This window comes from Geospiza fortis, unplaced genomic scaffold (genome assembly GCF_000277835.1).
Source record: "Geospiza fortis unplaced genomic scaffold, GeoFor_1.0 scaffold112, whole genome shotgun sequence".
Lineage (NCBI taxonomy): Eukaryota > Metazoa > Chordata > Aves > Passeriformes > Thraupidae > Geospiza > Geospiza fortis.
Window position 1 is genome coordinate 15,041,319 of NW_005054298.1, and position 11,868 is coordinate 15,053,186.

Consider the following 11,868-nt stretch of genomic DNA (forward strand, 5'->3'; position numbering starts at 1 on the left):
CAGGAGGTTAAACTCTGGGAAACGGTGGTGGGTGTTAATGCTGGGGTTTGGATAAGCACTGACTGCCTTGCATTAACTCTTCTGGGCAGGAATGTACAGCCATGATGGATTAACTGATGGCAGCACAGCACAGGAGCCTGCTGTGCTGCCAGGAAGCACTCTGATAGGCAGCATGAAGAAATAATTCTTGGCCTGATCCATCCCAAATTAGATAGTTTGAAACCAAGTTTATCTGTAAGCTGAAGGCAGCCAGCCCCTGCTATGACCAAGACATCAAAAGCTGTAGATTTCCTCTTCTGCCAGTGATTTCAGAAAAATATAGAATTAAGTCTTAGGTTTGTATTTTTCATAAAAGTGGCCAGTAATGCCACTTTTAACTTTGCTGGGGTCAAATAGAAGATTCTCTAAGGTGAGGTTAGGGGCGTATTAAGGGAAAGTATCAATTTCTTGCTTTCTTCTTATTCTCTTGCCTCGGCATCTGCTTTTGACCACTCCCATACTTAGGCTAGGTGAATCACATGGATCTTTAGTCTGGCTCACTACTCTTTTGTGATAAGAAAGAGAGGAAATAAGACTGTAATGTGAGAAAGACTTGTCTTTTTGATTTATATCTAAAAAATGAAAAACCTTTACCTGTCTTCTGTCCCTCTGCTCTCAAATAGCTTCCTTACTTTACTGTTTTCTTGGAAGGAGGTATGTGACTGGTAAGATTGCTGGTAATCTTATAGATTGAGATTATAGTATCACAAATGTCTAGCAAATTAAGACTGCTTCATCTAATCATAGCTATATTTTAAATTTCTGAATAGAAACTTTATTTTCTTTTATTTCTTATTTATCAAAACTTCTGGAAAATTATCAGAATGTGTTAACAGTAATAATTTTAACTACTTCTGTAGATCTTTTTTTCAAATGAGATACAAGTAGACATTTGTGTCTTCAGAAAGAGAAACACAACAGAAGTAGGAACACAGTCAGATTGCTGTATGAATAAGAAATAAAAAAGAAAGCAATTCACTGGATTAAAGAAAAATCCCTTTTGAGATCTTTTGATGAAAAGATGCAAAAGAGAACACAAATTCAACTTCACTTTTTCATCTTTGAAGTTCATTTTATAAAATCCATTATATTGTGTTTAAAAATATAAGTTACTCAGCAAGTTTATCAAAATTCCACAGTGGAATTTTATAGAAGCATCAGTAACTAAATAACAGTGCCTTTGCAGAAATAAACTCACACCAGCATGAACTATTTTTACCATTCTCAGTGCAGATAACTAAATATCAGATTCCCATATGATACTCTGGAAAAGATAGAATAAATGACTCAGAATAAAAAGAAGTTATATCATATTGTATGAAACAAGAGGGTATAAGTTGACAAACTCCTCCCCATAATGCCAGGTAGACAGAGAAGGAAAAAACCATAACAAATGCTTGTGTGTTCCTTCTTCTGCAGTCTGGAGTGCACTGGCAACGACAGCAAACAATGTTCATAGTGGCAGCATCTTATTTTCCCTAGAACTGAGGTGGAAACAGTACCCTTGGGAAAGATAAACTCTTCCACAAAATACCTGAAAGACTGAAAGAACTGAAAGGCTGGATTTTTGGGAGTGGTCCTTGCAGGGTCAGTTCCTATGTTCAAATATATATATGTATGATATGACTAAACAAATCTTTAACAACATTTCCTTTTCCTTTTTCTGCTTGCTTTTACTGAGGAGAACAAAAATATGTATACATATGTTGAGGCACAAGATATCCAAGAAAAGTAGCATATCCTATTGTTTTTCTCTTGTTTGTGGGTGTGACTAGATTAAAGGTCACAACAAGCTGAATTGGTTTACTCTTTAATTTACAATTTTGATCTTCCAGAGAGAATCTGGAGACTATTTTCCAGGACATGAAAGAAGAGTGTCATCGAATATGTATGCTAGCCAGAGAACAAACAGACCAACTGAGTATATTTAAGATAAAGCCAGAACCTGAAACTGGTAATATCATACTTAAGCTCTTATTGTGATTCAACTGTTTGAAAGCTTTGCTTTATATTTGAAAATACTGCAAATTACACATACATAGAAGTACTTCCACTGTTTACCATCTGCCTTTTTCAAGTCTGTTCACATGGTGCTCAGTATTTCACCAAGAAAACGCACCGCCAGTTTTGGCATTCTATGACGAATGCTCCAAATCACATGCTATAAAAGACAGTCATCACATCAATGGCTCTTGTAATTGTTTTGTCCCTTGGAGTGAGAGGCAGGCACTTACTACATGTGATATCCCATCATACTGTGTGAATGACAGCACTTGCTTGCTTTTAATTTGGCTGTCAGTTCAAAAGATGTCTGCTATGAATGCCTGTAGCCCCATATCTGTTAGAGGAAAACTGCAGGACTGAGGAGAGTCAGACAGAGCATGAATGCCTGTAGCCCCATATCTGCAGGACTGAGGAGAGTCAGACAGAGGACTAGTTTCTAGACTTCCTTGTGCAGACTTTTAAATACTCTTTTCTTATATGGGACAAGAGCTTAATCCAATACTTCCTGAAGACATAGGGAAGGCTTGATGTTTTTGAAACTGTGAGAGATCCCGAATGTCCAGTTCTGCTAATGCTTACCTCTAATACAGTGTAAGCTATGGGTAATACAATGTAATAGTATGGGTATTCTCTACTAACTTTCCTTAATAGTAGGATCAGACTCAATATATTAAGTGATTTCAATGAACATCTGCCAGATGCACACAGCTGAAGCAAAAGATGCTGACTTCAGCACTTGATTTTAATTTAGGTCATCCATTACTGAAGTTTTGTTACATGAAGTGTTAGCAGGTATCTCATTGCTTCAAATTGCTCTGAACTGTATTGTGGTAGTCTGATTGTATGCTAATAACTTTATTATTTGGAGGTGGGAATTTTGGGGGAAGTGTGTTTGGCAACTTTACAAGAATGGTTTTGATTCCCAACAAAGTGCCTAACTAAACTGTGTGAAAAGCCATACATGATGTAAGCATTATAGATAATAAAAGAAGTGCTTAAATCAACTGTGTGTAACGGTATACATGACAAAAGCTATATAGATTTAATGTTTGATTTGTTACTTCCATGTTCCACTGCCAGAAGGCTGCTGTACAATCAGTTTTTTACCTAAGTTACTCTCTGACCTGGTTAGGAGTAACCATTGCCATTTTTATTAATATAGTGCCAAAAATGAAGGGTGAAATCTTGAAACAAAGGGAAAACATGGTCCCATTTCTGAATAGCTATTCAGTTTAAATATTTAACTAATTTGGAAACCAGTGGGAGTTGGGTACCTGAATACCTTCTAAAATCGTGCTCATGGTGCCTAGCATGTTCTTGGCACTGTGTGAAGTGGTTTGGGTTCCAGCTTCTATTTCTGCCAGAACACTTCAGTGAATATGCAAGTATGTGTTAAGACTATGGGACAACATAATTTTCAATAAGATGAAAATGTTTATAGCCATAAATCAAAGAGAAATATAATTACTGGGAGTATTCCCTTCTATTTCTGTTCTGATAGTTTTTGTGTCAGAATTAATGTTTGTGAAAGAGAACTACAACTCAATCTGATTTTAAAAAGAAAATAAATAGTTAAAAAAGCAGGGAAGTAAGAAAAAAAATACATCAACACCACATTTTTAATAACTATATTTCAATGGACTATTTAATATTTTCTTCATTCTTTCTTCACAGAAATACAGTTTTCCATGCCGATACAGTGCACAGATAAAACTGATGAACAAGCAGAAGAGCTTTTTAAGCCTCGGGTTATAAAGGATATAAATAGAGGTGCATCATGCATCACATCTATCACACCAAGAGGAGTGGGCCAAGATGAGGACAACAACTCTGTAGAATCACTTTCTAAATTTAATGTCAAGTTTCCACCTACAGACAATGACTCTGCTTTCTTGCAGAGCACTCAGGAAAAACCAACAGTTCCTTGTACTGGTATATCTGAAAACATGCTTCAAGATCATAATTTTAACCTGGAGCACAGAGACCGTGCTGTTAACCTCAGTAAATTGGAACCTAACTCATTTGAAGCTCATGGCAATGATCTCTTGACCTCAGCTTTACAAAGTTTAACTACTGTTGACAAAACAAACCCCTCAGATCATCCAAAGATGCCTATAGAAAATATCTGTGACAAACCATGTTTAAAAACAACAGACAGTGGTTTCGCATTTGTACCTAAGCACACAAACCAGGGTGTACCTGAAGTAATTTTTTCTTTAGAAGCTGCTGGAACAACCATCAGAGGTCCTCATCAGGTATCTTACTATAAATATTCTACATTTCAAAAAATTATAATGATTCAGACACATATTTTGCAAAGATCTTTGAGACTGGATTAATATATTCTCTAAGAAAGCTGATCAGTCTTTTTTTAAGACAGTATCTTCATCATTTCTTCTTCCTAATACTGCAGAATGTGTTCAAGATGCTTTCCCAGTGAAACATCAGGAATATAAGCAGACATAAGCACTGGATGTTTTTACAAATTTCAGTTCATCTGGATATTAATTGCTTCTATATCTATTTCAAAGCTGTCATTAATCCTAAATTGCCCCCTAGATTGCTTTCTTTCTACCCTTGATCTCAGTTGTATAGAGCACACATTTGTTTTAATTGTTTTTCATGTACAGCAGAGAATTGGAAAAATTAACCAATTAAAAACCTAAACAGATAAATACTTTCACTGTGGAAAAAAAGCTACTTTTTGTCTCAATCTGAGGTATCAATGACATCGTGTTCCTCTGTTCTAAGAAGCTTAAATTTTTGTAATTGTAGGAAAACACCATAATTTTTTTTTTTGAATGAAGAAAAGATCGCTAAAATACTTTATTTTAGGTATATGTGTATAATTTGGGCTTAAATTTCACTTATAGCCTGAAGTCCATGGGAGCTTCTGAAAACAAGGCGCAGTAGCTGTAATGCAGTAAAACATATTGACGTGTTCTGACACTCATGTTTCTGAATACTTTGCCTCTTTTGTGAAATATCCTGTCTCAGATGAAAGCTTGCAAAATTATGGAGCTTTATAGACTGATTTTGTGTTTGTTTGTTTTTTTTTTATTTTTGTGGGTTTTCTGGTACTTTGTGAAAGGACAGATTTTCAAGAATAAGCAAATAGTGATAATCTGGAATTCTGTGAGGGTGGAATTCACCTATTTTAACCATTTACATGGATGAAGTTTATGTTCTTTCCTAATGACAAGGTACATGCAGCAGAAGAGCTTTACCTCTTCATTTAGTCACTGCATGACCTGCAAAATCAGAATTTAGAAAGTGTTGTAGGCCATTATAGCTTTAATGTTTTCTTCTCCTAAAATTTACCCAATCTAGTTTAATTTTCTATTGCAAACCACTTTTTGAGTGAAAATTTTAAAGCGTTGAAAGATTGCTGCTATAAGCTTGATTTTTTCAAAAGCTATTTTAAATATCTGTTTGTAATGTAGGAGATCTCAATTCTTTACCAACTTATTAATTACAGTTTTTATTGTATTTTTCATTAGGTCCCCCGTTAAAGTTGTGACTAAGTTAAACAAATTACCACATTTATTTTACAGCTAGTAGAATTCCTGTGGAACTGCAAAGAATTCACTCCATTGCTTGTTACTATCCTCCTTTTTTGTATTCCCTCTCCAGCCTGTTCTTTTACTAGTTAGTCTGTGTATTCATTTTTCAATAGATGGCACCCTGCATTGTACATTACAGCAAGTGAAACAGCTGGTATGTGGTTATAAATTGATAGGGGAGTCTGCAGCTTAAAAAGTACAGAACAGTGGTTGAATAGCAGCAAGCCTTTGACCACTGGTATTTCTGCAAAATAAGGAAATTAATTTGGAGCCAGCATTTAAAATGTGAATGATCTGTTTTGTGGAGAAAAATGTACTAATGCTAGCACGCAGAGAAAAAGAAAGCTAATAGTGAACTCTTAAGTATTTGAAAGTCATATCTACAATAGCACTGCATTGATTAAAATGTTATTTCTTATTCAGAAGTTTGCTTAAAACAAGCCAGTGTTACTTGAGAATCCATTAAATATACATCTGTTTATATCAGTATATTTAAATATCCATCACCTTTATTCAGCTGCTTTCAAACTAGGTTTTAAGTATTTTTCCCAGTTAATTGGACTCAGCTCTAGAGGTTTTCTCTGACTGTAAGTTTTGCTAAAGATTTGGTCACAGATAATATATATGTAGATTAAAAGAGTAATTTTTTTTTTAAGTTACTTGTATACATGCCCTTTTCACTCTGTTAACCTTTATTTATAAAATTTATGTATAAACTTGTTCTTAGTATTTTTACCACCTTTCTAGGGGGTGGTTATGCTGCTTACAGCTTCTCTCATCCCTTCCAAAAATGAAGGAAAAGCCAAAAAGGAGAGAATTATATACATCTTTTTTTTTTTTCCTAGTGTAGATAAAACTTTCAAGTATTTACTACATATGTTAACTTATAAAATGGAAAACCCCATAAATGCAATAGATTTGGCAACAGCAAGTTCTTGGAACTGCTCTCAGTTGGTGTAATAAATTTAGCTCTTTCCTTCTATGTGGATACTAAATCTAAAAACTCAGTACTGTTTTCTTAGAATGTAACTTTAAAAAAAAAACGTGACTGAAAAGAGCAGTAGATTAAAATAAACATGGATATTAGTGAACCTAGGATTTTACAGACTACATTTAGCTGAGACTTTCATATAGTTGCACATGTTTATTGGTATTTGCAGTTTGAGGGAGTTGTTTCCACCAAAAATACTTCTAAGTCTGTTCATGATTTTAAAACCAATTCAGTAGTCTATTAATCTCAATATTAATGTTTTTGAAATGGAATGTGTGTTTAAATAGATCCCTGTTCTGACAAGGATATTAAGCACAAGCTTAGCACTCAAGAAATGGAAGTTAAGTGCCGGCGTGTGTGGGTTGCTGGATGGGTACCTCCCCTTGTTATGTTTCCAAGATGCCAAATAGTTTTTACAATACTATTTTATCTTTTTTTTCAAACGGTGCTTTACATCATATCAGAAACAAATAATTCCAAACACATTTATGTAGTGTGTTTAAGTGTGTTAACTTATTTAAGTGTGTCAGTGTCTAGATAGATTTAATATGCAATTTACACCAGCAACATACAATAAGTAGACTCTTTGAGCTGAAAAAAGTGGTGTGATTGCACTTAATTACTAATTAGTCAATTTAATTATATGGATTGCTGACCATAATGAAAGACAGTAAGTCTGCTATTGCTATGTGATAAGCTAAACACTGTTTAAATACAGAATGGGCCAGGAAATTGACTCCCAAGAAGTTCAGGGTGGTTTAAACAGAAGGTTTAACTGCTGTGAAAGTCAGCTTAGTTGTACAGTGGGTTGCTGTGGAAGAAATAAACAATAGATTCTAACTATTTGGTGTGATGAAATTTAAACAAGTGCTGAAAATTAAAAATCTTGGGTGTCAGTAGCAAGAAATTTAAAACTTTTAAAGAAATTACTTTGTATTCTTCCTTGCCTTCCTTCCCGTGTATGAGTGAAAAAAGACAAAAAAACTGAGCCAAAAAAACCCTGTAGGGCACACTCTCTTCTAAGTTCCATCCCCACACAGAGCTCACAGCAGCTTGCTGCCATTCTTTCTACTTTGTACTCACCACAGGATGCATTTGGTTTTTATTTGACTCAAAACCTGATTGTCCTGGCCATATAATGTAACTATTTGATCTTGTGTTGCTAATACTAAAGTTATGAAACTTAAGTTTTAACTTTGAAGACTGATAGAAGACTTTTTGATTCCTAGTTGGTATGATTCTAAATAGTATACACTTAGACTCTGGGCTTAAGTGCCTTGAATTCCAATGTTGAATAAACAAACCCGCTGGCTTGAAACTAACTAGCTCAGGGACCAAGAGCAGTGCAGCTGCTGAACAAAATACAACATAGTTTATATGGATAGAATGCATGGATAGATATTCAGAATGGTTCCAGTGAGTTTGACACTGTCATGGCAGGAGGAATCCCAACCAAGATTATTTGTGACACATTTATACTAAAAGGCAGCCTGAGCAAATAAGTACCTTAAGTCATGACATGGTAGTTATTTTGGAAGTAAACTAAAAACAAGTTATATGTGAATAAGAATGGAAATAAAATATGAATCATATTAAGTCTGTACAAGAAACATTTTATTCTAAGGTAGAAATGTGTTTTCTCATTTCTGCTAAATGGCTATTGTGTACTATGATTTCTTCAGTAAAATACTGAAATGCAAAGTTAAAGAAAATCTTTAGTATGTACCAGACTGATATTACAGACTTCTGCTGATAGCAATATAGCAATATTTATCGTTAATAGATTCCAATATATTTTTAAATATTTGCAAGGATAGTGTGTTCATAGAACTTTAAAAAAAACCAAAGTCCTATCTTGCTTTTCTTAAACGAGAACTCTCTAGTTAATGTCTCTGGCCAGGTAGGTGTAAAGGAATCCTAATTTAAAGAGACAGGTATTTTTTTAATATAAATATAAACTACAGCATAATGTATACCTCAGCAATAATAATTTTTTGTTTCTTTTAGCCCATTTGGCAGCCTCAAGACAATGATTTGCTGGCACAAGCATATGCAGACTCTGAACTGAATCAGTGTGGAATATGTGAATTCTGTCGAGAAGTTTTCCCACCATCTCTAACATCTAAGGAAGATTTTCTTCGGCATCTCAATTCCCACTTTAAAGTACAGTCTTAATGTATGAGAATTCAATGGTTCACTGTTTTTGCATACATTTATACATTTTTTTATTCAATAGATATGATAAGAGTTTAAGAATTAAGACTTCTTGTAACATGAACTCGTGACTGAAATTGTTTGTCAGATAAGCATATTTTTAGTTGTTTTTCGACAAGGCAAAATGAAACTAAGTCACTCAGTACTGTAATTCACATTATTGCTTGTTATGCTTCACTATTAACTTTGAGAGTGATGCCTAACACTTTTTTTTCCCAATTAATCTTTGCCTGAATGGGCCTGAAGTTGTGACTATATTTATGAATATAGACTTGCAGGATTAATGCCTTAATCTGGCTGGCAAAAATTGGAGTAATGCTAGGATTTTTTTGACAATATCCAGTGATGTGATTATGTTCTTCCTGAAGTAAACAGGAAGAGAAATAGGCCCTCATTTTTCATTTATATTATATCATTTCCAAATAGTGAACCTCTTAATTCAGATTCCTGTAAAATTATCATTATGGCTGAATCCAGGTGTGCCAGAATTAGGATAGGCTTGTATACTAGTAACATAAATGAATGGTTGACTTTCCCAGATGAATTTTTTACTAAAGCAAGTAATCAAAAGTAACATATAAATTACCCTTTTGCCAAAATGCAGCAGTAATGATTTTATGAATATCTGTTACATGTTATAAAAAAAATAATTATCTTGTTCATGTACCTTTTTAGCATTAATAATTACTAAAAATGCTTTCAGGGAACAGGTTATATTAATATGAAGGATAGAAAAGGTTAAACTTTCCCCAAAACTAATAATACCAAAGATTATTTGCCTTCCCTTCTGGTCTGCTATGATGCATTGCCCAAGTCTGGTGCAGACTAGAAAGGAAAGGGGAAAACCTAATCATCCAGATCTCAGTGAATTTATTTTTAACCTGAATATAGTGGCTTTCTCAATGCAATTAAAATTTGTGTTTAGTTGAAACATTGAAGTCTGATAAAAGTTTGGACATTTTCTGGATTTACTGATACCAAATGTATAAATAGGGGTGTTGCCAAGTATTTTAAATTAATGATAAAGGGTGCTTGCTTTTTGCATTTGAACTGAATATAGAGTTTAGCCCTGATATTGATAATTAGCATTAATATTTTCATAGCAGCAAAGCACAACACCTTTTCTCTTTAAAGATTTGTTTGCAGGTGACAGATTTCTGGAAGAATTAACACCTGTGTAATTTTTAGAAATTGATTTTTCTGCAATTATTTTCTCTATTTTAAACATGTCATGTTTGTGACGGGCTGTCAACAGAGTGTACTGTAATAAACAGCACTGTACAGTGCACGTCTGCTCCGTGACCTGGAGGAAGAGTTTGTTACTCTTCGGAGCTCTGAAGCGGCCGGTGCGCAGCGCTGAAGAGGCGATGCTCGGCCGCGGCCGCGCCGTGCGGAGTGTGAAGCACCTCCCCAGAGAGCGCGGCTGGGGGTGGTGCCCGGGAGAGGCACAAGTTCCAGCCTTGGTAGGAGAGAAGGGCATTCGCACATCTCCAGCCAGCCCGACACGCAGCACCGACTCGTGCTCTCAATCGTGAAATTCGAGCTCAGAAGCTCGCGTTATTAAGGGATGCACAAACTGCGAATCACCTTTGAAGAAAATAAAGTCATCTGTTTCTGCCCCCCGCCCCCACGCGTGGATGCGGTTCCCCAGGAGCCTTGAGCTGGCAGAGCCGGGAGCCCTGCGCCGAGCCCGAGTTCCCGCGCGGGGACAAGGCTCTTTGTCGCTGGAGGCAGCCTGGGGCAGCGGGGAGGGCGGCAGGAGGGGGGGGGGACACGGGTGCCCAAAGTCTCATCCATCTCCCACTGTGAGGGCTCCTGCCTAGTGCTGCGTTTTAGGATGCTGTTTAATCCTGCGTGCGTAAAACTGTTGCTGCCTGCGGGCATCCAGATAGGCTCACCGATCAGACCACTGCGAGGAGCACTAGTTTAGTTTTAAAATAAACAATAAATAAATAAATAAATAAATCTCACGCTAAGCAGTTGTGAGCGACTCGAAGTGGGAGGCGAGTGCGGTCCCTGAACGGGCCTCCCTTATACAGCTTTCCTGGAGGCGGCTGCTGCTGCCAGCAGGGACATCTGTTTTATTACACTCACCAGAGGAGGCTCAGTATTCCTCCCCTTCACTCCCTCTTCCACACAAGCTCAACCCAGCAGAGGAGGTTGAATCCAAATGGGAAGTAGAATGTCATTAAAAATCATAAATATGGTGGAAGGAACTTGGGAGGACAGGAAGAGTAGCAAACTCGTGCCAAGGTGTTCTACCGAATTCCAACTTCGCCAGGGCCAGCAGAGCCCTCGCCAGGGCAGCCCCGGGGCTGGAGCAGTTTCAGGGCTCCCGTACGAGTTCACTGTCACCCCGCCCCGCGCTGACGGTGCGCGACGCGTGAGCCCCCCGCGCTCACAGGCAGCGCTCGCAGGGAAACAAACTGCTCCCGTTTCCTATCGGGAGCTCTCTGAGGGACACTGCGGCGCTACGGCTGCCTCAGCCTGCTGCGAGGGCTCGGTGCCGGCGGCCGGGTAGGACACATGTAGCTCCTCTGTCTCTCCGGCTAACTCGACAGCTGCTCGTAGCTCCAGTAATTAGACTGTCACTGCTTGTTAGAGGAGAGGAAAACGCTCCTATGACAGATTCCACGAGTCCCCTGGTTTTTTTTAAATCTCGCAGAAATCACCAGAGCATTAACTGAGATTTCTTATTTCTCTAGAATCAGAAGGAAAGTTCCCTCTCCGATCTCGCACTCCAATGAGATGTCTCTTCCGACTCCCATGAAACTGAATTCGCTCTAAGAGGCTGAGGAAGTTACCTTCATTCCCCTGCCTACCCGGGAGGAAGAGGGAGCTTCCTGGCCTTGTGAACTTGCTTTTAAAATCCCTTCCCCGTATGGCTGTATCTAATCAGATAATAGAAATGCAGTCTTTTCTCCATTAACTGAGCGGAGGAGTCGCTCAACACACAACACGCTCAACACATCCTTCCCTATCCGAGATAATATTAATTCAGAGGATGCTCAGGAGAGGCTGTTACCCCTTACGAACAAAAGCACTGGAGGATCAAGT

The 11,868-nt window shown here is 37.3% G+C and overlaps 1 protein-coding gene across 1 annotated transcript in view; it reads left to right on the forward strand.

Moving 5' to 3' along the window:
* The window catches only part of TANK (TRAF family member associated NFKB activator), a 28,892-nt gene extending 18,779 nt beyond the window's left edge, over nucleotides 1-10,113 (forward strand). The window contains exons 7-9 of the mRNA XM_005415813.2: nucleotides 1,875-1,993; nucleotides 3,718-4,298; nucleotides 8,605-10,113. Of these exons, the coding sequence (XP_005415870.1) occupies nucleotides 1,875-1,993; nucleotides 3,718-4,298; nucleotides 8,605-8,772 (868 nt within the window). The 3' untranslated portion in view covers nucleotides 8,773-10,113. The remainder of the gene's footprint in view (nucleotides 1-1,874; nucleotides 1,994-3,717; nucleotides 4,299-8,604) is intronic.
* Nucleotides 10,114-11,868: the final 1,755 nt, after the last annotated feature.